Source organism: Mastomys coucha, unplaced genomic scaffold (assembly GCF_008632895.1).
Source record: "Mastomys coucha isolate ucsf_1 unplaced genomic scaffold, UCSF_Mcou_1 pScaffold6, whole genome shotgun sequence".
Classification (NCBI taxonomy): Eukaryota; Metazoa; Chordata; class Mammalia; order Rodentia; family Muridae; genus Mastomys; species Mastomys coucha.
The window spans coordinates 43,007,432-43,033,792 of record NW_022196912.1 but is presented as its reverse complement, the minus strand read 5'-3'; the positions used below and the strand labels follow the sequence as shown (position 1 = coordinate 43,033,792).

General features: G+C 45.2%; 1 protein-coding gene across 1 annotated transcript; it reads left to right on the top strand.

Moving 5' to 3' along the window:
* The first annotated feature begins 4,365 nt into the window (after positions 1–4,365).
* On the top strand, positions 4,366–12,410 carry Sox11 (SRY-box transcription factor 11). Its single transcript, XM_031355905.1, has one exon. It carries the CDS (start codon positions 4,688–4,690, stop codon positions 5,873–5,875), a length of 1,188 nt encoding a protein of 395 aa, XP_031211765.1. The 5' UTR covers positions 4,366–4,687; the 3' UTR covers positions 5,876–12,410.
* Positions 12,411–26,361: the final 13,951 nt, after the last annotated feature.

Genomic DNA, 26,361 nt, shown 5'->3' with positions numbered 1-26,361 from the left:
CTGATACGTGTGCCACTAAGGTGAGGGATGTGGTATAGGGGAGGTTGTGTGTGCACAAGGACAGAAGTTATATATATCACTGTCACCTTTTGTCATTCTCATTCAATTTTGTTGCAAACATCATGTTCCTTTCTAAAAACAAAATCTATTTTTAAAAGAAACGAGAATGCCTAGCTTATAGTAATAGTAGAAAAAAGATAATATATCATTCAGAAAGAGCAAATGTATAAAATGTTTTACATATTATCTAAAAGCTGAGGGATACATGGTAAGATATGGGCTAGGGGTCCGGTAGCAGGGAAGACATTGGAGCCAGTTGTCAATACACACAGCAAACTGCTTCAGGAGTTTAGGTCTCATCCTATACAGTACCAAGTTTCTCCCTCTTTGCTGGTACCTCATTAGTGTTGCAGTTCTCTAAAGCTGTACTTAAAGAAATGAATGGCAATGGGATAGTCTAGAAGAATAGAATCTGTTTAAATCACAGAAAATGAGGCATGATACAATTTATGACCCTTTGGTTTCACATGTAGATATGTCCCTGGTCATGAGGAGAACATATATATTCTTTTTGAAGCCCCAAGCCTGTGCTGTCCACTGCTCATACGTTAGTGGGTCATGGTGCTGGGTGGAATGAAATGGAGAATAAAAGAATGGAAGATCAGTGTGAAGATTCAATGATTATATCCCAGGTCATCTGTGTGTATGTGACTGTGTATGCATGTATATGTGTGCAGTGTGTGTGTGTCAGCCTACGTATGTATATGCATATTTGAATATAAGTGCATGTCTCTGTATGTGTATACATGCATGTGTGTGTGTACATACAAATGTGTTTGTGTGCCTGTATATGCATGCCTGTGGGGGGGCAGAGAACAGAGCAGAGAGGCTTGTATTTCAAGTCATTCAGTCAGCTCTTAGATCCACAGTATAATCTTTCAGAGACCTCAGCCTTTCAGCATGTATGGACATGAGTGTCTGGTGAGGAGTCCACAGTGGCTTCTTATTCTCATTTTGTCCAAGTGCAGTGTGCACACACACTCAGCGCTTGTGTTGTACCCAAGGTAGGGGAAGTCCAATCTGCGCCCACGGACTCCTCTGAGGGACAATTGTGAGGACACAGCCACAGCAGGACAAGTTGTTTAGGGAGAAAAGATGAAGGAAAAAAGGAAGGTCAACGCACTGGTTAGCATTATTTGTTTTAAAAGGCTGAGAAGGAGGGGAGTGGCTTAATGTTTCCATCAGTTCAATGAGCCAACTGTTTATCCAGGGATGATTTTAAGATTTATCTGTGTAATCAATTATGTTTTTTTAGAAGAAAAGGAATATTTTATATTTATTCTGATGCGTTATAACTTTAAATGATTTTTGTAAAATCTTTTTATACATTAGTATTCTATAAAAAATGTGCTGAAAGAAAAAGGTAACAGTTATAATTGTAAAAGTACAGTCACGGGGGCCCCAGATAAATGTGACATTAAGACTCTGAGAGTTAATTATGTATTCAGCAGTGTTTATCCTTAACAGGAAAGCCGCATACCTCAGCCATGGTCAGAGAAAGGAAGTGTACTGGATGTGAAATGGTACCTGGATTACACTCTGTAGTTCAAAAAAAAAAAAAAAAAAAAAAAAAAAAAAAAAAAAAAAAAAAAAAAAAAAACAAGAACATTTTCATTTTACCAAATTAAACTGGAAAGGTAAAAACTACTAAAGATTAAATGTCTCTTAGACAACAGCCCTTTAAGTAGCCTATTCCTGCTGATATTAATAATCTGATTTTTCTTTTAGAAAAGTGTGTGCTGTTCCTGTAAGCATCGTGTTCATTCCCTTTCTTTTTCTTTCGTTTTAAAAGAAAATTTATACTTAGATTTTTCTCTTAGGGAAAAAGCGTATACAATATAATTAGAAAAATAAAAAGATGTTTACAGATTATTTTTCTATTCTTTTTCTTTCATTCCCAGTCCTTAAATAACTAGGGACAACATAAAGAATGTGAGTGGGCCATTATTATAGAATATCAATCTACCTGATCTTTTGTGAAAGCCCTCCCAAATGAGAAGACAGTAAGACTTGCTCTCAGGCCTGCTCCTGCAGCTGCCTTCCAGAATGCCCAACCTCTGCCAATGTTTACTGAAGGACTCAGGAAACCTTACTTGTCACTTTGGGCCTCTGGACTCCCACAGTAAAATGCAGCCTCCTTATTTGGGATCCACTTTCTCCAACAAATGTCCCTTTAGTCTTTGAAAACAAGTTCTGTGTGTTTTTGACTTGTATCCCCCCACACACACCCAGAGCACTACTGCTTTCTGAGAAAACACACACACACACACACACACACACACACACACACACACACTGACTCTGCCTGCCTCTTGTGGGGTCATTTATCTTCTAAAACTGTTCACAATTTCATATCAAGAAGGTAGCAAAAGTAGGTGCAGAATTTAAACTGCCAAAGACTTTTCAAACACGTTTTCTGTCACTATATAAGACGGCATGTGGTCACAAGTGGTGGCTTTTGAGGTTGAGGCAGGTGAAATGCCTCGAGTTCAAGACTAGCCTGGGGTGTGTAGAGTAAGATCCTGCCTCTAAAGCAAACAAATCAACAACCAAAACAGGCCCGAGAGGGATGTAGAAGGGGAGACTGCAAGATAATAAAATAAATAATAATGATGGTACATGCCCCCATGCTTCACAATGGAAAGCTGAGATGAAATACCTCTCTGTATCTAGAGTGTAGATTCCCCTTGTGATGGGGACTCGCTGGCCCCACCCCATCCTTACCCGATGTCCCATTGCTGGGAAATCAGGCAGCTCAGAGGAAAACAAGAGAGAACGACTGGCTCGCCTCTAAGATGGATTTCTACCCACCACTTGGGTTTTCTACATCGCCAGACATCAGTTTAACCAGCATGACTGCAAATTTTTTAGGTTCCAAAGGCCTTAAACATTAAAATAAAATGCCAACGTTATTAAGACTGAGGTTAACTTCAATATTACATGTGCTGGGACGGCGCTTTTCTTTGGGGTGAATACGACACGGGTGAAATACAGGGACACTCCCCCCTTTTGTAAAAAAAATAAAATGACCTATGAAGACCTGGCACCATTGTATGTCCAGGGTGGAGATGTGTGGGAGATGAGAAGCTAGTGTCCTGTGCAGTACACCAACCTGAAAGGAAGTGTGTTTAGATAATTCCACTACTCCCGGGCGGCCGATTTCTCGAGCGAGCAACTCCGGGTGGGGTAAGGAGCTGAAGATCTTAAGAACCAGCCCCCACCACTGGGGGTGGATAGGTATGAGGAAAACAGGGTGAGCAGCCACGTTTAACAGAAAGCAGAAAGGCTTCTTTTCATTGTCCTCAGAAGAGCCATAGGTGGGTAAGAGACAACACAAAGAAAAGCGAGTTTCCAAGGAGCCCGGCAAAACCAGTAGGCTGTAGCCGTCACTCCAGTGGCAGCCTTAGCAGGCAAATAAGAAATATCTTTGCCTTAAACGCGAGTACACCTCATTTTATCTTTGGTTTGTACCGTTGGGTTAAAATAGCAAATGACCCAGAAGGTGCGTGCTGGGAGGCAGAGCTAGGGTTGCAGGGGAGGAGGGCGTGGGTGATGGACAGAGGAGGCGGGACGCGGGGGAGGTTGGGAGGCCTACGGAGTAGAAAGTGGGGGAGGGGCGGCGATGCTGAGTCCCGAGCCCGTTGACCCGTCCCGCTTGAATCCGTGAACTCCTTTCCGAACCGCTCCGGAGCCGCCCGGACACGGACGGCGGTCTCCTCAGACCGTTACTCCGGCCGAACCCAGAGATGCGCGCGATCCAGGAGGGAAAAAGAGAGGGGGGTGGGGGCAGACGGGACAAAACCCTGCGGGTGCGCGGGGACGGGGGGAAGGGAGGGCCCGGCGGCCCGGCTCTAGAAAGGGGGAGAAAAGGAACCGGAGGATGAGCCCACGTGCGCGGTGCCGCGCGGTGTCGAAGCGCCACCTTCCGCTGGGCAGCGGCGCAGCGCGATCGCGCGGGGGTTTAGGGCGCGACGCGGCCGGGATGAGCAGGGGCACCCACGCGCGGTGCCCGGGTGGGTGAATCTGCACCGGGGTTCAGTCCACCGTCCCGCGCCCTTGAGTCCGCGCCGGCGTCTCTCGCTCCGTCCTGCGTCCGCCCGGGGGACACGCGCAGCTGTGCGCACTCGCGGATTTCTTTTGAAAAAAATAACATATTTCTAGACAACCCCCCTCCCATCTTTGCAAACTGGCCAGGAGGCGGGGCTGGAGGTGGGGCCCTTGGTTAATAACGGGAGATAGGCGGAGTCGGGACCAGCCATTGGCTGGTGGGAGTAGTGATGTCACCCATATGACACCCTGAAAACGAGTTGAGAGAGAGCCCTCAACTTTTTGCAGAAGAAGCGCGCGCGCCTGGAAGTGCTTGGGGTCCGGCGCTTGCGGCGGCTGCCAGGAGTGGGAGAGAGAGAGAAATCAAGCGAGTGAGAGAGAGCGCGGGTCCCGGGCCGCCGCCGCCTCCTCTCCGGTCGCCGCCGCAGCCGCCGCCGCAGCAGGGAACGGGGCCGGGGGGGAGGGGGGCAGCCGCGGACGCGCGCGGCCAAGGACTTTGCAACTTGCCGGAGAAGGTGGAGGGGCGGGAGGGGGAGGGGCGCCCGCGCAGTAGACCGAGCGCCCAGCCCCGCCGCGGACCATGGTGCAGCAGGCCGAGAGCTCGGAAGCCGAGAGCAACCTGCCCCGGGACGCGCTGGACACCGAGGAGGGCGAGTTCATGGCGTGCAGCCCGGTGGCCCTGGACGAGAGCGACCCGGACTGGTGCAAGACGGCGTCGGGCCACATCAAACGGCCCATGAACGCCTTCATGGTGTGGTCCAAGATCGAGCGCAGGAAGATCATGGAGCAGTCGCCGGACATGCACAACGCCGAGATCTCCAAGAGGCTGGGCAAGCGCTGGAAGATGCTGAAGGACAGCGAGAAGATCCCGTTCATCCGGGAGGCGGAGCGCCTGCGCCTCAAGCACATGGCTGATTATCCCGACTACAAGTACCGGCCGCGCAAAAAGCCCAAGACGGACCCAGCGGCCAAGCCCAGCGCGGGCCAGAGTCCCGACAAGAGCGCGGCGGGCGCCAAGGCAGCCAAGGGCCCGGGCAAGAAGTGCGCCAAGCTCAAGGCGCCTGCGGGCAAGGCGGGCGCGGGCAAGGCGGCGCAGCCCGGGGACTGCGGCGCGGGCAAGGCGGCCAAGTGCGTCTTCCTGGACGACGACGATGAAGAAGACGACGAGGATGATGAGCTGCAGCTACGGCCCAAGCCGGACGCTGACGACGACGACGACGAGCCCGCGCACTCGCACCTGCTGCCGCCGCCGGCGCAGCAGCAGCCCCCACAGCTGCTGAGGCGCTACAGCGTGGCCAAGGTCCCCGCCAGCCCCACGCTCAGCAGTGCCGCCGAGTCCCCCGAGGGCGCGAGCCTGTACGACGAAGTGCGCGCGGGCGGCCGGCTCTACTACAGCTTCAAGAACATCACCAAGCAGCAGCCTCCGCCCGCGCCTCCCGCGCTGTCGCCCGCGTCCTCGCGCTGCGTGTCCACCTCCTCATCCAGCGGCAGCAGCAGCGGCAGCGGCGCCGAGGATGCCGACGACCTCATGTTCGACCTGAGCTTGAATTTCTCCCAGGGCGCGCACAGCGCCTGCGAGCAGCCACTGGGCGCGGGAGCGGCGGGGAACCTGTCCCTGTCGCTGGTGGATAAGGACCTGGATTCCTTCAGCGAGGGCAGCCTGGGTTCCCACTTCGAGTTCCCCGACTACTGCACGCCGGAGCTGAGCGAGATGATCGCGGGGGACTGGCTGGAGGCGAACTTCTCCGACCTGGTGTTCACGTATTGAGGGGCGCAGGGCTCCTCGGGAGGCAGTCGTGGCGGTCAGGATAAAGAGGATGGTGGGGGGAGGGGGAGAAGATGCTCATGGTCAGAGATGTGGCGCAGAGAAATTGGAAACGGTGATGAAATGTTGTTGGAGTTTAAAGTGAAATGAGTAGTTTTAAACAGATTTTCCAGGTTTTTTTTTTTTTAATTTTTTAAAATTTTTTGGTCTCCCCACTCTTCCCGTCCTTTATCGTGTCTCAAGGTAGTTGCACACCTAGTCTGGAGTTGTGATTTTCCCCACCCGTAAAAAAAAAAAAAAAACGTGTTTTGTAATTTCTATTTCTTTTTTCCTGAAATTCGTGATTGCAACAAAGGCGGAGGGGACCGGGCGGGGGAGGGGAGGAGGCCCCGCTCCGGAAGGCGCTGTTTGAAGCTTGTGGCTCTTTGAAGTCTGAAAGACATCGGCAGAGGACCCTTTAGACGGCACAACTGTTACTCTAGGGAGTTGATATTTTTTTTTTCTTAAGAGATTTAAAAAGGAACTGGTGATTTAAAAAAAGAAAAACACAAAAAGGGACCATTGCAACCTTTTTATTTTCTTTTCTTTTTGGAGGGAGAAAGCTGATGTCTTCTATGCATCCGATTTCTTAAACTGCAGGGAGCTTGAAAAAATGCAGTCTGTACAAACGCTTACAAAAATCATAACTGTGAACTGACTTAAGACCAGAGTTTACTTTTCAGATCAAATTGTTTATGGTTTTACAAATGTGATTTCTACTTGGCAACCTTTTTTTGGTAACTCGTTCCCTTATACCTCCTTGATTGAATACCTTACAGCCTAGACCTCAGTACAAAAAGGTATTGAAACATTTTTGATACATAACAGACCTCAATCTTTTTTAAAAATTAATATATTTTCAGGCGTATTTTTGTACAGTGAAAAGGGAACAATCTTGCTGTGTTTTTTCAGTAAGACTTTCAGGCACTTCTTCCCTTTTGATTTCTTTTTCTTTTTTTTCTTTTCTTGTTTTTGTTTTTCTTTCTTTTTTTGTTTGTTTTTTTTTAGCATGCAAATATGTTGGTACGTTATGTCCTGGTTTAAAAGGATTAAAAATTTAAAAGTAATCCTTGCATCTAAAGGCCTTGTGGTTTAAAAAAAAGCAAACTTTTTTGTACAGCTATAGTAGAGATTTGTTCAATATTTGTAGGTAAAGATTTATTGAAAATGGTGACCTAGACCTCAGAGCTGTTCTTAGTTTAAGACTGTATGTACTGTATCATAGTAGGACCTATGTATCTCATCGCTGTGATGTGTGGACGGGGCCCCAGACGGAAGGTTTGAAACTGGATACGCGATTTTTATCAAAAAGAAAAAGGAAAGGCACATAGTTTAAAATTTTCTCATTTTGTGCAATATAATCTAAATAAACAGACCATTGCATATTTAGTAGCAAATGGTGGCGAAGCAGACTCAATGCACTGTGGAAGTCACCGCCGGGATTTTTGGTTTTTGTGTGTGTGTGTGCTGAAGTCTGTGTCTTGATTTTAATAAATCAGCAGGATCTGATAGAAGCTCGCATGGCCCATAGTCTCTCTAAGTCCACCCGGGAGCCGCGTGTTCACCGCGTAGCGGACGCGGGTGGCGGAGGGCGGATGCCGCTTTTGGAGCCCTTAGGCTGCCGTAGGTGGCAGCCCGGTGTCCTCCCTTCTCACCCCGCCCTGCGTCTCCATCCCCGCCGTGGGCTTCGCGCTGGTCCGGAGCTAGTGTCCACAGGGCTAGGCCTTCGCTTCTGGCTTTGGTTTTTTTCTTTTTTCTAATTCTTTTTTTTTTTTTTTTTTAAATCTCCACCCCCATCCGCGGGCGGCGTCGCTGCGCGCGCGCTCAATGGGATATGAGTGGAGAGGGCCGCGCCCTTCAGCGTTATCCACGCGGGTGGGGCACGAGGAAAGCAAATGCGCCTGGAGCCGCCTCCACGGTGAGCGATGGCTTTGGTTTCTTTGATGGAGCATTTGCCTCCCGGGGCCCGGTCCAGCCCTCCCCTCCCCCCGCCAGCCTGTCCCTCGTGGTGTCCCGCACGCAAGCCCAACTCCCCGGGGCAGTGGCGCCCGCGACCGTGGAGCCCTTCAGCCGTGAATTGAAACTCGGTGCCCAACAGCCCGACTCTAGACCCACAGAAACCGTTACGGCGCGGGCGCTGGCCGCGGGGACTTAGCCAGTTGGGATCCAGGTCGGGGCCCCACGCAAGACAGGCGCTGCAGGGTATAGAGCTCGTCCTCACCGAGCGGCGCGATCGCACAGCGCGCGTGGGTGGGGCGGCAGCCCGGTGTGGCTTTTTCGGGCTTCCCTCGGCCACCCCTCCCCCACAGCGCGCTGCTCGTGAGCCACGCGGGGACCTTTAAGCCGCGAATGATTCCACCAGCGGTTTACAGGGGACAGTTTCTGAAGCCTAAGGAAAGGCATTCTGAGTGTCTTGAGATCTTTACATTTGCATGTGTTTCCTGTTTTCCTTCGGGCGTTCTCCACGGCGAGGAAGGAACTTTTAAATAAATTAGAAAAGGTGTGAGGATTTGGCTTCAGAATGGAAGCATAGCTGTAATTTGTATTTTAAAATTATGTGGCCGAGTTTCTTGGTAGGAAAATAAGAAGACAGTTCTTGGTTGGAGATCAGAAAGAAAAAAAAAAAGATTTTTTTTTTTTAAATCCCAGTTAGAACTCAGGAAAGGCGCTTGAAGGCGCTTTTAACAATATTTAAAGCGGTTTAGACGAATGCATTGTGAAGACCATTCCCAATGAACTCTTTTGAATGTCTAATACACAAGGTGTTCCAGCTACTGGCTAGGCTTCAATAAAAGTTTAGCTGCATTTTTTTTCCTCCTAAGTAAGTCTTATTCTTAACTGAGCATTGACAGTATCTTAAAATAGTAACGTGGGCGTTGTGTGCATGGCAGTCTAGCCGGTTGGGTACCCTGCTGCTGTACCTAGTTCACAGACTCCAGTGTGTTTTTTGGCGAGATTTCCATCTTTGAAGAAAAAAAAACAAAAACAAAAATACCTGAACCAGCGTTCTCTTATTCTTTAAGCTGTGGAAATAATTTCCAGTTTCTATATTCTCGATATGCATCCTTCTTATTAAAAAGAAATAATACGAATGAAAGGCAGTGTGCTTAAAGTGTGCTTTGCAAATACATGTTATGAATGACTACGGTCACTGGGCAAATTATTTGTAGAATGATTAGCCTTTAGCTAGAAAAAAAAAAATCATTGCAGCTCTTTTGGGCCTGGATGGTTCTTTTTAATGTTAATGGAGGGGAAGTGATTTAAATATGCATGCTCTTAGCAGTCAGGATCTGACTTAGTTGTTTTGAGAGAAAAAAAAATCAAAAGGCAAGGTCTACTTTTTTTCTCTGGGAATTGAAACCACAATCATCTTGACACTAGAACGGTGTAAGAAATGGACATTTGTTCTTCACTTCAGAATTCAAATGAGTTTGCCCAAGGAATCTGGGAAATGAGGCAAATAAGTTGCTCAATTTTCAAGTAGTCATTCAATAGGAATATACTCCATCACTCAGCTTTCTTATTCTCTGATGGGGTATTATGTATAGTCTCACTGTTTTCTCCTAATGGGCATATGTATCTTTGTGGACACTTGGAAGAGAGGTTTTCTTGTACTCTCTCATTTCTAGAATCTTTATACTCTTTTTCCTGCGAGGTTCTCTGCTTTTAACAGATTTCTGAGGCAACTATATTTGTGCTTTTTTCTTATGTAGGAAGACCAGCGAAACTAGCTTACTGAGTTGTCGATTTTATCAGTAGATAAAGAAACTTTGTTTATTACAGTTTCAGGGAAGGTTTTTCAGGATATTTCTCAGTTATTCTAAGGGCCAAATTTTATAAAAATCTCCATTAGGAATGTCAGTTTCAAATACCCTTTGTATAGCCTATGGCCTGCGAGGACAACACGACTGAGCCTTACATGTGTCCGAACAGGAATTCATAAGTCCCCAAAGTAAACGTCTCCATGTAACGACTCTTGACGTGTTTCTCTGAGAGTTGGCTTATTTTGATTATCGATTCTTTCTCACTGTCCATTCCTCTTGATTTATCCTGCCGTATCTCTTTGGGTTTGATGAGCTCAACACTTTTGCTCTTTGATAACAACTCAGGTTTTGGTTTGGGGTCTCCATGCCCCCTTTGTGTGTTGCTTACGTTTTCCACCACAGTATACAATTACTGAAGCCAAGCTACTTCCCATTCCTTCACTGCTGCCTCCCTTCCCCCAACTCCTAACACACCTTCATTTTTTTCCCCATCGTCTTTATTTTTTTTTAACACTACCTAGATGCGTTAGCTGCCTGATTAGTTTATCTATTCCATGTGGATGCAGTGAGTTTATAAGAGAATTTCACAAACAAGTAGTTTTTTAGTGAACTTAAACAGAATTTTAAAGGAGACCTATTTTTATACTCAATAAAAGCACAAACGTGCATAAAATATAGCATGGCGTACAAAGGGAAATCCGCTCATAACGTTCCATGTATAGAAGTAATAATTTTCTTGGATAGCGATATTCTTTGAAGACCCAGTGCCTGTCTGCCTGTGCACAGACAGGGTGGTTTCCACACACTGGGAACTTCCGGTTGCTGGCACTTGACAAACACACTTCACCACAGCCACGAAGAGCAATAGGCAGGAGCTGAGGTGAGCCTCCTGATGAGCAGTCAGCCACTAGGCAACCTGGATGTGCCCATGTGGAGGTTCCAGTCTCACTGTTTGATCAAACTTCTTTTATGTAGTCTCTTCTGTGAAAAAAAAAAAAAAATGACCAAACAAAGCAATAGGACAAGTTTGAAAATGCATTTGAACATAGGATTTCCTCCAGGGTCCTCAAAGAGATTTTTTTTTAACGTGACACTTAATTTTAGTAGGCACATTACATCCCCTGTCCCTTCAAAAACAGAACGACTGGAAGTAATCAAGACATAGCGTAAAAAGAATTTTGATCAAATGGATATTGACAAAGGGCCCTCGATCCCATTTCTCTTCACCCAGCTTGTGTTCAAAAAACCGTATGCCTCGTCCCCTGAATCACACAGGGAGAAGCGTCCTATGCCATTGTCACGGACTCCCCACTTTGTCTACTTTTGCTCTTGTACATATGTTGTGGGTATCGGTCGTTCCCATTTGTTCTGTAACACCCTTGTTTGAATGGACTGTTTTGAAACGGAGGCCTGTGTCTCAGGTATGGGACACCTAGTGGTCGTGGCAACCCATCCCTTAATGCTTTGTTTGCAGGGACAGAGCCACCTGAAGTCTGAGAGCAGTTATCAGCATGGCACTGTTAACAAGTGTTCTGTTTTCCAAGGCCGAGAAAAAGAAAAAAGAAAAGAAAAAAAAAAAGAAAAAAAAAAAAAACAACTTTCACAGCCGCTCCAGGTTTGGGAGAGGAATAGCTGGAAAGCCCTTTTGTTTAGAAGTCTGAGTGGGTTGTGGGGGGACCTTTTATAGAGTTTGCATGCCAGCGCAGGACCTGTTGCTGTCAGACAGAGAGAAGGAGAAGCTACCTGAGGCAGTGCGCTGGGGGACCATGTAAGTGTCCCGTAGCACTAGGGAAGCAAATGCATGGTGAAGTCATGTCTTCTGGTAGAGGTTATCTAGCATGCAGAGTGTAGTGTGTTGAAACTGTATGACGTTGCTGTATCAAAGTTGTAAAATTAAGCATTATTTATTGAAAACTATGTATTTTTTTGTAAAAACCTGATCACACAGAGAGTATCAGTGGCTTGTGCTTTGTGCTTCAATCAAACCAGCTTCGTGACCGCCCTCCTTGGAATGCAGTGTTAATGCTCAGGGTTGAATTCATACACTCCAATGTCTCTTTTGCAGGAGTTTTTCACAGAGGAATACATTTGTTCAAAAGACCAATAAAAATCGTGTGATCAATCTCCACATGTGGCTTTTATGTGACTTTTTTTGTTTTGTTTTTGGTTTGGTCTTGTTTTTTTTTTTTTTTTTTTTTTCCACTTTGCATTGGGTAACTACTGTGTGACTCCTAAAGTGTTGTCTCGAAGCTGAGAGATTTGAAAAGTCCTGGGGTCTCAGCGTCTAACCAGGACCCACAGCCTGGGCAGGACTGGGGCCCTCAGGAAGTGATGCTTTGGGCCGCTGAGCTGCCCATGGTGGAATAAGCATGGTGATCGTGTCTTGGTATTTTTAACTGGCCAATAGAGTGAATAAAAAGCATAGGCAAAGTATAGAGGGGTAGGTTAGCCTGTTTGTCAGAATTAGAGGATGAAGGGATTATTCAGGGGCAGTTGCTGATGTTGAATCCAATGCCAGCAAACTCCATTCCTCAGTGTCTTTTTTTTCCCCCCTCTATAAACAATTTACAGTGTAAATGTATTTTGACATAGAAACCTTTCTGTATTGAAACTCTTGCTAAGATGTTTTTATGAAAGCCTGTAAGCGGTCCTTGGAATTATTATCAGATTTTTTTAAAGATGTGTTTACATGGTGAGTGTTTGTTGCATATTAATTAAATTTGGTTTTGTAGAAACATCTGTGTCGTATCATGACGGATCTCTACGGGAACGGCTTACACACTCACATGCGTGGCTCGCACACCCACTCCTAGGCCCCTGGTAAGACCAATGTCAACTCTAAGCCAAAGGACAAATACCTAGCTCTCTGGGTGTTATACAAGACATTTTTACTTCATAGATGACTTTCTAAGGGTGTCACCCTTTGGTAGGATTTGACTTTTATTTTGAAAGAAAACAAGATAGACTACAGCCTTTCATCTTTAAGTAGTTATTTTTCAAAAAAAAATAAATCAACAAAGAAATTTATTGACATTTCTGGCTAAATTGCCATTAATAAGACTTTTTTTTTTCCTACTTTTGAACATGATAAAGTCTCCCAGCAAATGAAGAACATACTGCAGGATAGGAGTTGCCTGTCACACCATGACTGTCTTCCTTCACACAACCACTGTACCAACTTTGAAATTGGCTGGTAACTACAGCTGAGAAAACCCCCTCCCTACCAGAAGGTAAACAATTTCAAGAATTGAGGAACTTGATGAACTTGAGATAGCCAATCCACATTTTGACATTGGTCAAAGCACTAATTCCAATAGAACTATTTCTTTTAATAACTCCAGGGTCAACCGGAGTAGAATGAGGTCCCAAGGAAATGTTCCACCATGTTGTACATTATCTGTTATGGCCCAGGACAAAGTGCATGGTGACCTGTGAACACACAGCTGGACTGAATCTAAGGGGCAGCATATAGTCAGTAGACAACGTGGCCCCTCAGGGCTGGGGATGCAGCTCATTTGCCATGGAACTTGCCTGATGTGCACAAGATTCTTGGTTTGGTCCCCAACATTGCATAAACTGGGCACTTGCCTGCAATCCCAGGAGAACCAGTCAAGTCCATCTGAAGATACAGGCATCAGATTCAAGTCAGACCCTTTAGATCCCCTTTTCTAGGAAGCTCAGCCAGCTGTCTGACTTAATCACCCTGTTAACTTCATACACCACACCTAGAGGACATTCCATTCTCAAGCTCCTCCTTGAACAAATGCCCCTCCGGCCTGGGACCTCAGAGAGCAGGCTTGCTGGCTACCTGCCTCTGGAGCTAAGCTTCCCTGTTCTCATACTCCTGGGCCCCAGAGTTGACGGTGAGGACACAACACTCAAAACTTGGTGCCTTGCTGGCCAGGGTTGAGTTGAGAAGATGGGGAGGAAGTGGGAAGGGAAGACTGTAACCTAAAATGTCAGAATCCAGATATTAAGAAGAACAGAGAAATCATCCAAGAAGCATTCCTGAGCCTACAGTTGACAGAGCAATGTCCCAGACAAGTAGAGTCCCCTTGACACCACCCTTTACTTAGGCTGAGGCCACTGGTAGCTCTCAAAGTTCATTAGACACCACATTCATTCACACCACACACACACACACCACACACACTTAGTTCTGGTTTGAATGGCAATATAATCAAGCAAAAATGTATTCCACTCCCTTGGGGAGGGGCAGTTTGCACTAAGATGTCAGATGTACACAGGCCTTGCTGTCATAGAGAAAAGCAAAGGGAATTCCTGTGTCCTTACTGGTTACAGCTGATTACAGTTCCAGGTTTGGAAGAACCTGAGTGGCTGATCTTTCCCCATATATGTGGCCATATATCTATAGCCATATTTTCCTTGATTCTTGAGATGTGCATGGAGTTTAAGTAGGTGAAGAACTAGGATGGCAGGTAACACCCTGGGGTTACCGAAACTCACACTAAGTGTTTCTGCACTCACAGACTGGATATTGGGCTGCCCTCTTTACATGTTAGATGTGTTTATGAGACACTTCCTCATTGAGACAGCTTTTGGAACTTCGAGATGGCTCACAGAGTAAAGGCAGTTGCTGTACCTGAGTGCAGTTCCATCCCCAGAATCTACAGAAAGGTAGGAGAGAGCCAGTTTTACAAAGCTGTCCTTTATTCCTGCCACACATATCACACACATTTCTGCACGATCCATCTGCTCAGACAGAACCTTTATTGGTTCCTGTTCTAGAAATTTCTCCACTTAGGTGCTCAATCGCCTGGCCTCCCCAGAGACTTCTGGAGTTCAGAGTGGCATCCACACATCGAAGTCCTCAAATAGTGTTTGTTGCTAATTCCCTCCTGCGAGTTTGGTTTTTACTTTTCTAAACACATGGATTACAAGTAGAGGGGTGAGTTGAGACCTTGAAGCCACAGTCGCAGGGGATGTGGTGAGATGAAGAAAGAGAAAGGGGAAGGAGGAAAGGGAGCGGAGCGAGAAAGGTAAAGAAAGAAAGGTTAATTTCACAGGGACACTATAGAAAGCATGCAAAGAGCTCACAGCCAGAGATTGCCTTGTGTTGAGATAAGCATCTGAATTCAAATGATCCCCAGCTCATCTCTCTGTTCTGTCAGATTGTGAAACTCAGGCTTCAATGCTAGAGAGGCTAAGTCATCAGAAAAAGCTCCAGTCAGGCTCATCCTGTCATTCTCAAGAAAGCAGGAAAGTATGAAATCCTGTACTCAATCATTCGCCTCCCAGTTCTAAATGGAACTGAGTTCTGGGAAGATCACTTTACCAAACTCCTCTTCTCTCAGGCATGTTTTCCTAACACAATTATTTTTGATCCAAGCTCTAGAGCCTTTTGATTTAGAATCAAATAGGGTGAACATCTTCTTCTGTCTGGTGCCTGGGGCCTTCTCCTGCGCAAGCAATCTTCATCTTTGTATAGACCAGAATTCAATCTAGTGGGTTTGCAGAGACAGCTAAGCTGGTCCAAAGAGTTTATTGAAATTGAGAGTTTGAGCCCAAGGGACCAGGAACTATATAGAGAAGGTAGAGGAAGGAGGAATAGCCTGAAACAATGGATCCTCCCTAGAACTGATCCAGACTGGTAGGTCCACCATCACCTAGCATACAGTGAGACAGTGTTCTGCAACTAGGGTAAAGAGAAGATGGATTAAGAGAGTTATTCACAGAAAGGTGAGCACAAGATGCAAGGAGAATAATGTTTGGCTGCATTCTGGTTAAGAAAATGGGGGTCAGGGAGGAGAGAGGTATGGTCAGTACACCCAACATCCATAGGGTAGAACAGGAGGTAGCAGAGGACTGCTGGAGGAGCAAGGTGACAAGGAGCTTGGACTGCAGTGTCTTTGAGTCTTTCTGATTAGAGCAGGTGGATGCAGGCCAAGTCTTAAGCCTGGCCTGAGTTAGCAAGCCCTGTTCCTTCTCATTACTTCCCCTTATACAACTGTGAAGTTACCAGTGATCTCAGGGCCTCAGTACAGCTGGGGGTGATGGTCTAAGGTGACCTGCAGCCTTAGAACCATAAACTCCACAGTCTGAAGGTGGTCTTAACTCTTCTTTCCAGCCTAAAGGGTCATTCAGGAACACAAGATCTTCCAGTGGCAGCTTCTCCTGGAGCTCCCACAAAAGTCAGTCCCAGGGGATGGTGAGGGCCCTGCTCATTCAGAAGGTAGGACTTTAGTGTGCCAGATGACTGGCCAGACTCACTGACGAGCACCCCAAACCTATGCACTGAACCCACCAAGTGTAACATGGAGAAAAATGGGACTCCCATGGGCCCTTCAGAGCCAGGGTACTGGAAAGATATGTAGGTGTGGATACTGACCTGCAAAACCAGTCAAAAAGAAGAGGGAGGTCAGAGACCTAGCTGTGTCCAGCATCCACTGTGAAAGCTCCTGGTTTGGGCTCAGAGCCTGCCAGCATGGAAGAGCTGAGCATCTCTGACTTCTCTGTATTTCTTTCCTCATAGGGGGAAAAGAGCAACTAACTATATGCAGTTAAATGCTGGTGCAGGAACCTATTCCCTTGTACAGTGGGTTTTCAGACATCGTTTTGAGTTTTAATAATGCCTAATAGATTCCATTCACCTGCTTAAAAAAAAAAATAAAACAAGATCTCTAAAACCACAGTGGAAAAAGTGAGGTGTCAATATTTCAGGGCCAGTATGGTAACTCATTATAGAGAGTGCAGAGTGGTACCTCTGATACTCTGTGGAGAGACAGAAGCATCATGAACCTCTGCAGCTATCCATCAATAAAGTGTGGAGAAGTAGAGAAGCGTAAAAAGCTAGAGTCAGAAATAATGTTTGTGCATCTTTAAGTAATTCTATCATGACTAAACCTCTGAACATTATTAGCCTTTGTTATCTGTGAGGGACTTCATGGAAAGCATACATTAATGCCTAGAAAGTTCCTTTCTACTGCAGTGGCCAGAGAGGCTGGCGGCATCATTGGCAGCCTGATCTGAGAACATCTGTAGAAGGAAAGCACTGTGTTCCTTCACATCATTTCCTGTCAGTATATAACTCTGGCTAAAGACAAGAAAGACACGACCCTTTCCTAACATTTCTTGTTTGGATCAATCATTTTACCTGTGCATACTTTAAAAAATAACATCCTTGTTGGAAATGCCTACTCACAAACTTTGAAGGAGAGATCTGAGGTAAGGTAATTAGTGAGGTAAGGTAAGAGCCCTCCATTCAGAAGAGAGGAGAAATCCTACTTTCTGTATTCTGTAAGGAATACCAGGTGACATTTGGAAGAATGGCCCTCAGTTCTGCTGAGCTACCAGTTTGGCTGTACAAGGTCAGGTAGTTCACTTTGTCATGAATTAGTTAGTTGGTGACCAAAGCAGGCTACTCTAGGATTACTTTCAGTCCAATAAGAATGGCCACTATATATTTACAATAAGTACTGTTTTGCCGATGTTAACAGCTCTCAGATCCCAGGTGAAGAAATGAACACACTAGAGACAACAATGTCCTCTGGATCTGAGGAAGTTAGCCTTCACCAGAAGATCCACCCTCAACACTATGTTGAAGATGTACCTCAACATTTAGTGGTCACAGGCTCTGGTTTGGTTGCCTTGGGCGAGTCTGTAGGTTTGAACCCCGCAGTTGCTGTGCCCTGACAAAGCTATAGCCATGAAAATCACAAGACAGGATAGCAGAAATGTAGCTCCCCAGGTCAGCAAATTATCAAGCTCAAATTTGATATGATTCTTTGGATTTACTTTCTTTGAGACAAGGTTTCCTGTAGCCCAGGCTGGTCTGAATCCCTGTGTGGCTGAGGATGTCCTTGAGCTAAATTACGTAAGTACTACCACTGCTGGTTCATCGGGATGGAGTTCAGGGCCCCCGTGCATGCGAGATACATACTATATCAACTGTTCAGTTTATATTCTGTTGTTAACTATAAATGCCATAACCAAAAAGCAAGTTGGGGAGGAAAATATTTATTTCTGCTTACAGTTTACACTTTTTTCATCTTGGGAAACCAAGGTGGGACCTCAATGTAGAAGCTTGAAGTAGAAACCATAAAGAATGCTAGTTACTGGCTTGCTTCCTGCTGGCTTGCCTAGCATGCTTTCTTATACAGTACAGATCTATCTGCTCAGGGGTAACCCCCCCCCCCCCCCCCCGTGAGCTGTGCCTCCCACATCAATTACTAATCAAGAGCTCAGGTATGTTAACCAGCATACCAACTAAACTGCAGCCCTTGTCTATTTTGACATGACTTTCTTTCTGTATTGCTATTTCAGTTGCCAAGTTCCTCTAGTTGAAGAAACATAAGCATGACCCATCATTTACAGAGACATCAACACTCCTTGAGAGAGAACTCTGGTTTCCTGACAAAAAACAAATAAGCAGATAGATAGACCTGCTTTCTCCATAGTCTTCCAGAGTATTTAAGGGAAGGTCTCTTATGAGTGCACCTCTCAGTGTGTCTGGCTGAGTCTCATACTGCTGAGTCACATAGCATCTACAAACCAAGGCCCTAAATTGGGGAGGAATCATACAGACTACGTTGTACCAAAGCACAGTTTCTCTGACTCACCCAGTGAGGTTTCTATTAATACACATTCACACGCACATAAGTGGATGCACCACGCATGTTGGCTGTGCCCCACTTCTGCCATTGTTTCTGGAGTGCCTACCTTACCTTTGGGGCTCTGGTCAGATGAGGCAGTTGGCCATGTGACCCAAAGAGATGGAATGAGGAGAGCAGAGGTGACCTTGATTGGGGACAGGAACAAGGCTAGCAAGCACCCTGCAAGGGTCAAAGGCCCCAGAACTGCAATTAGTTTGTTTCCTGGCCCACAGGATGAGCACTGAAAGATGTGGAGTTGGGAGACAGGAAATGCTGCAGTTGGAGACTAGCTTTCTCTGTGACCTAGAACACTTGTGTTTTGTAAAGGATTCCTACTTCTTCAGCCTGTTTTTGCACATCCCATTCTCAGGCTGGATAGCTATACAGTGGTGATACAGTGGGAGAGTTGAAAATCAAACAATAAGGATTCCACACCTGAATCATCCCATTGCCTGTTGGCTAAGTGACACTGTTGGCAATAGGACAGGAAACTGGATAGAGTTAGGAAATGAATGGGCAGTTCTTGAATATTCACAGAGATTCTAAACTAAATCTAAATATTTCTAAATCTAAAGATTTCTCATCTGCAAAGTAGACCTGAGCACTGTCTTCTGCCCAGTTCTGATGTTGTAGCATACACCAGTAGACAGTTCTACAATGTCCCAAAGATAGCATCACTACAGCCTTTTGTGTTTGGCTTCTGCGATGGTGTGTATATGCTTGGGCCAGGGAATGGCACTATTAGGAAGTGTGGCCTAGTCGGAGTAAGTGTGCCACTCTGGGAATGGTCTTTAAGACCCTAGTCCTAGCTGCGTGGAAGTCAGTCTTTTCCTAGAGGCCTGCAGATGAAGATGTAGCTCTTAGCTCCTCCTCTACCATGCCTGCCTGGATGCTGCCATGCTTCCCCCTTGATGATACTGGATTAAATCTCTGAACCTGTAAGCCAGCCCCAATTAAATATTGTCCTTATAAGAGTTGCCTAGGTCATGGTGCCTGTTCACAGCAGTTAAAACTTAACTAAGACAGCTTCTTAACCATCTATAAAATGCAAATCATAGTCCTTTATTTTTATGAGCATTGATTAATTAACATTCTTAAAGCTTTTGGACACCTACATTAAACTACATTAGAATTGAAGATGCATGATAAGAGGTCCTACAACTGGGTCCTCAAAGAAGAGGAGAAGGCAGAAATATAGTTTGGAGTAGAGAATGTGGATTCTCTGCCTTCTCATATAGAAAAAAAGCAGACTATATTCCACTATGTTTCACTAGAAACAACAAAGCAAAAATAGATAGGTAGGTAGATAGATAGATAGATAGATAGATAGATAGATAGATAGATAGATAGATAGATAGAAGATCACAGGGATAAAGCAATGGCTGAGCTGTTAAGAGCACTGGCTGCTTTTTCTGAAGACTGGGTTCAATTCCTAGCACCACAAGGTGACTCATAACCATCAGTAACTCCAGTTCCAGAAAGTCCAATACCTCTTCTGATCTGTGAGGGCACTAGGCACATTTTTCACATATAGATGTAGGCAAAACATCCATGCACATACAATAAAATTTACAAGTAACTTTTCCTACCTCAATTCTGGGGAACAGATTTTAAAATTATAATAATATGAAAAGCTAGTCTGCACACAATGTAAAGGGAATGTTTTTTTCCTAAGTAGAAATGACTAAAGTGGGAGACATCTCAGAATCACTGCATCAGTCAACAATGACCCACAGAAGAGCCAGTAGGAACACGGGAAGAACGTTGCATATCAAAATGGTTAGATGCTAATGACACTCTATGCGTGTGACACTGGTGTCAAAATAGCTCAAAAAGAAATGGGCGTGCCAGTGCAGCTGCTCCCAGAAAGCTGGGCCTTCTCACTTAAACTAGACCCAATTAAGAACCAACCCTGATTCAGAGAACCAAGAGGCAGACTCTGCACAGTCCAAGTTCAAGATACAGACCAAACAATTCAATCTAGATCTTTGCATATGTAAATATAATTAGAAGAAAATTGGTTATTAACAAAGATGGGGAGGTCTTGGGCCTCATCTGTCTCTCTTCCTTATTCTCTGTACTTAGTACAGGGCTAGAGGAGAGGAGTAACAAGTGGTGCGTTTACTCTCCTGCCAGTCCTGCTTCTGAGTGCTGCTCATCTCTCCTGTGTAAACCACGATGGGAATGTCTTCCGTGCAGGGGCTCCCTCTCACCTTTCTGTTCAGCAAACCTGGCTCCTAGCTGCTCATCTTTAATGAAGATTCTTGATTCTAGATGCCATCTTTCCCAGTCATTTTTTTAATATGATTGCATGATCCTTTTCAGATTCACAACTTTAATAACGTGCTGGACTTATGTATATGGGTGTGCTAGCTGAATATTTTCCTCCCTAGCTACTGCCCAGAATATATTTTATGTAGTTCTGGGGAAGGGGGGGATTCAATAACAAAATTCTTATGTATTTATTTACTTTTATTTATTTTGAGACACGGTATTGCCCATGGATGTCTGGAACTCACTACATAACTCAAGCTGTCCTCTAACTCATGACAATTCTCCTGCCTTGGCTTACCAAGTATTGGGATAACAGGCATTTATACCCAGGGTCATTGTACTGCCTTTGCACACAGAACATTTGAATTTCTGACCAGCTGATGAGGGTTAAATAGATGTGCTGTTAAATGCTAGAAGCCCCTCTTCCCATCAATTAGTCAATTTCAAAGAAACAAAGAACATGGTTCCTTTCTGAGAGGGCTGATGCTAATGAGTGACTCATGGGCAAGACAACATGAGCATCCCATTGTATGTGATTCTCTGATGCTGGCACCTTGGATCTCAGTTTGCTGTAGTGTGGGAAAAAAATAACTTTTAGAGATAATAGAGGAAGCTTGGCTACTACTCCTACTAACATGCCCTCTGATATGCTTTCCTTTTGGGCTCTCATCTCTGTAAAGCCAGCTCTTGAAACATGATCACACAATCTTATCAATTGTCTTATCAATTGGAAGTAAAAATTAGAAATTTACTGTTTTTCATTTGTTTGTTTTCTGGCAATTTAAGCTTGACTTTTTCCCCTCTGGAAGCACACTGTGATTGCTCTATTCCCATGATCAATAGGGCTTCTGTGAGTGCTATATCTTTGTTGCTATTATAGTTGGTTATTTTTCTCTTGGTTTGTAAAGGGTTTAACAATCTTTCGAATGAAAGACATTGTGTAATGAGTCTTATTATTATACTTAATGTATTAGAGTACTTAACTTTTAAAAACACCCTGGAAAAAGTCATTTATTTAATTTCCGACATCATGGAAAAACATTAGCATATTAGTAAAGTCATAAATGTGCTATACCATAGTTAGATAGTTAGCAGTGGGTACATGATAGTCATGGTAGGAGCATATGGTGGTTAACAACAGACAAGTAGTCATCCTGTATGCCCATATAATTCTCCTTGGACATCTCTGTGTATTTCTCCAGATCCTGGGAAACAGCAGGCACCCTACACTAAGGAATAGCATGCTGAATAGGAGTCTCTGAAATAGTTGGATTTCCCATTAGTAAGATTCAAACGATTCTAATAAAATATTTACTAGCTATTACTCTTCTTGACCCACTAACAGAGTTCACTAATGGACTCAGGCTTCCTTAGCGGAAAGCTATTTCTTCATTGTCTAGACCAGCACCTTCCGCACATGCATTTCTGTAGTCCTGGAACTCACAGATCCCATGGTCATGCCTGTAGCCGTACTGAATGCCCTGTCTTCCAGTATCACCACACTCCCTACCTCCATGTCCTCAGCAGCAGTAGAAATCATCTCCAGTTAAAGACTAGAGGACATATTTATCTGGCAGCTGATGGTCAGCAAGGATACAGAACCTGGTTTGCAAATAGAGAGAGGAAGGAGGAAGTTGAGCCAAGGCCGGTACTACCAAACCAATGAGTGCTTGCTCAGTGGCCACCCAGGCAGCTACAAGGGGGACTCTCCTGACATTCTTGCAGCTCTGAACACTGAAATGGGCCAGCAAGCACTGTTTCCACTCACCATCACAGGACTTCCTCCTCGCTTCTGAACTCAAGTTCAGGAGAGAGTCTTCTCATGGGCTAGGATCTTTGAATTGTAGTTTACATAGGGTGAGGCAAGTGCAGCCCCTCTTCTGGAACTCAGTACTTCTAAAGTAGGGAGCTCCTTAAAGACAGAGGGGGAGGAAGCCACCAAGGTGGAAGGAATAAAACCACAAACAGGTAGATGCCACTTGTAAGTGTCACTGTCTGAGGTTATACATATGTGGTATGTGCTGTTATTTCCCAGCCTCTATACCAGCTTTCTACCATATCCACGAAAAAAGGGTTAGAAGATCTTCTTCCAAACCCTCCTGGAAATTTATTTCAAAACAGTAATCTTGCAGGAAAACCTTCTTTATTATATGAAATGTCATTGGATGAGGGAAATAGAATAAGCATTTCTATTTGTATATGTACATTGATACTTTTTATAGGTTTACATTGTAGAGAATTTTTGACCACTGGAAATAATGAGGTCAAAAGCAAAAAGTACACACAATTAGATGTTCAGAATTAGGCACTTTGAAATGTGGATGTCAGAATTGGAGAGGTTCAATGACTAAGAGGGCTTGCAGCTCCTCCAGAGTTGGTTGAGGTTGGTTCCTAGCACCCATGTCTGGAGGCTCACAACCAGATGTAATTCTCCAGAGGGGCCCAATGCCCTCCTTTAGCTTCCACAGGTTCCTGTACTCCACGTAGATGGTCTCCTTTTCCTCTCTTCCTCCCAGTGTCCAGAAATGATAGTGTGCCTGGGAACACAGCAGTAACCATGGTAATAGCATTGAAGAGGAAGGCTCCTTCATGGGCTGGAGAGCCTGTTACTCTCTTAACAACTAAACAGGAACTAGGGAAATACTAAGAGCTTGGGAGAGTGATGCAAGGACCCCACCTTGCATAATGCTCCCTGTTAACCAGGGATACACATTCTCTATGGAACAGATTCTGGGCTTGGGGGAAGTTGAAGCATCTAAGCTGATCAGAGTCAGCCAGGCTGCTGTACCTAGGCACTCACTTCAGAGAGCACAGAGGTAAAACTGGAGCCACTTCAAGATGAAAACACTGTTAATAAGAAGTCAGTTGTCAAAGAAAGAGCAGAAACTGATTCTGTATGTACAGTGAACAGTGCATCACATGAGACTGGTTCCCAAAGGTTTGGAGAAAATACACATCCCTACTCAGAAACTCACTCCCATCTTAAAAGTGTTTTCACTTTCCTGGCCTCAGTGGAAGAGGCTATGCCTAATCCTGTGGAGACTTGATGCCCCAGGGAAGGCATACAAGAAAGGGGAGGGTGGAGGGTGAGGTGGGAGTGGGTAAATGGGTGACAGGGTTGGGGGAAGCAGAGTCTCAGAGGCAAAGGGGAGGAGGAATGAGGTGAAGAACTCTTGGAAGGGTTACCAGGAAAGGGGGCAACATTTGGAATGCAAATAAATAAAACAATTAAAAAGTAACACCAAAATTAAAAATTTAAAAGAAAAAGAAAGACGTGTTTTCTGTTTGTTTGTTTTTTGGTGTTTTCGAGACAGGGTTTCTCTCTGTAGCCCCAGCTGTCCTGGAACTCACTCTGTAGACCAGGCTGGCCTCGAACTCGGAAATCCACCTGCCTCTGCCTCTCAAGTGCTAGGATTAAAGGCGTGCGCCACCACCGCCCGGCTGTGTTTTCTGTTTGTTAATAAACAGTCTCTGTTTTCAGTGCCTTACCATGTGTTCCTGGTAGAATCCTTTGTCTCAGGACACAGAAAACTGTGAACTTTGGTGCCTATGATAGGTGCCTGGGACTGACTGTCACCTCCAGTGCAGGTCCTTCAGAGTCCACAGTCCACATGGCTGAAGAGTCACAGGGATAGACTGAAAAGTGTGCAGATGAGAGAGAGCTGCAGCTACATAGAAGTGGTTGGAGCAGGGTCATGTTTCTGTCCTCACCTCAGCACCTTAAAAGTTTGGATAAGAGAAATTTCACAGCATCTAAAGACACAGATCCCAGAACAAATAAACCCTATCCCAGAGAGAAGGAGCATATCCATGGTCACATTTCTTATGATATATTATTTACTAATTACCCTCTTCAACATGATTTCTCTTTTTTTTTTTTTTGAGACAGGGTTTCTCTGTGTAGCTCTGCCTGTCTTGGAACTCACTTTGTCGACCAGGTTGACCTCGAAATCAGAGACCTGCCTACCTCTACCTCATGGTACATGGATTAGGTGTATGTACCATCACCACTTAGCTAATGACAGCCATTTAAGTTAAGAATTCTTAAATTTTATTTCAAACATGCACAAAGGAAAGACATATTAAGTGGAATGAAATAAAAGAAGTGCTTGTTTTCTTCCCTGTCCTGTGTATAGTGTCCCATGTCCCATGTTGTGTGTCCCATCTCCCAGTCTGTATCCATGCCCCCCAAACCCCGGTCCTTTGGTCCTTTGTATGTGCAGAGTTTTCAAGACATGCTCACAAGTGGAGTTTCAGGACCCACCCATGGACAGAGTTTCAGGACACACCCATGAGCTGAACTCTTCCAACTAGGAAAATTAATACCAGGATGCACTGATCACTTCTCTGATTTCAGCATGTTCTATTTCACTTCTCTGTTGCTGCAACAAATTACTCTGCCCAAAGCATTTTCTGGAAGAAAGGGTTTATTTGGGCCATACTTCTTGGTCACTATCTTTCTTCTGGGGAAGCAGAGACTGTGGAAGAAAGCTGTTTCCGGCTTGCTTCCTTTGTTTCATGCTCTGCCAACTTCCTTATTGTGTCAATGCTCACAGTGAATTGGGTCTTCAATTAACAATCAAGTAGAAACCCCACAGACGTGCCAATCTGACAGAGACCATTCCTCAACTGAAGTTCTTCTTCCCAAGTGACTTTAGTTTGTGTCAGGTTGACAAGAAAAACTACCCAGTATAGAGGGAAACCAGAGTCAGATGTTTGTATTCTCAGTACCCCCCAATAGAAAGGTTGACTGCTTGTTCTCTCCCTCATTTATCACTTCAGAGACTAGGGCATTACTAGGGCACTCCTGCTTATTGAGGTAACAGTCACACAATCCAGAGCCCAGGACTGATGCTGGTCCAGGTACTTCAGTGCCATGTCTCCCCAGAAGTCATTGGCTGAGAGTAGCCATGTGGTCGGGTCCAGGGATGCTGAGAGCAATCACCATCTTCCCCATATCTGGAGGCTCACAACTACATGTAATTCTGTCTCCAGAGGGACCCAATGCCCTCTGTGGGCCAGGGATCTACTTTCTAAGAAGAAAGGTATGGGTAGAACCAACCCTTCAAGGAATGGGGCTCTGTGGTCTTCTTATGTTAATGTGACTATTAAGAAATTTTTAGATCTTCTGTAACATAACGCAATGTAGCTCATGTTACTTGGTAGCATGCTTGCTACCAGAAAATGGCGATCAGTTTGTCAAATCCATGCTTTCAGGACTTTGTGTGAGTCTCCACTGTGACTCCACCTGCTTCACTAGGTCTAAGGGGGAAGACAGGAGGATGCTTCAGTAACCTGTATCTGAAATGGCTACTAGATGTGTCCCCAGGCTACATCCTGCCAGGCTGTGACACTGAACAACCCTGGGGCCTTGTCTTCCTCTAGGTTATCAGGTTACATTGTTCTCAGCTAGAGGAAAGGGAAAATGGCAGGCTTCTTACCTCCAAGTATTTTCGTTTCTGGAGACAAGAGGGCATTTTCTCCCTGTCAGCTCCACAGCAACACTCTCCTAGTAGTCTATAATCCCCCCCCCCCACATTGTCTTTCATCTGCAGAATCTCCACTTGACCAATAGAGAAGAGGTGGCCATTGGGGAATGGTGTTGAGGAAAAAAAAGAAAGCACTGCACAGGCAAAACATCAAGGGGAAGTGAGAAAAATGGAGGCATCTGTCAGCATCAAGGTGGTAACCGGGCAGTAAGCCGTCTACAGTGGGAAGCAGGGGCACCCAGTAATGTCCCCACTGGAAAGTGAATCAGCTACTTCTCCCCTAGTAGAGGGGATTCTACAAAATAAAAAAA

What these genes read in the sequence shown, in the direction of transcription:
- Sox11 (XM_031355905.1), top strand. Translation starts at nt 4,688, where the DNA reads ATGGTGCAGCAGGCCGAGAGCTCGGAAGCCGAGAGCAACCTGCCCCGG.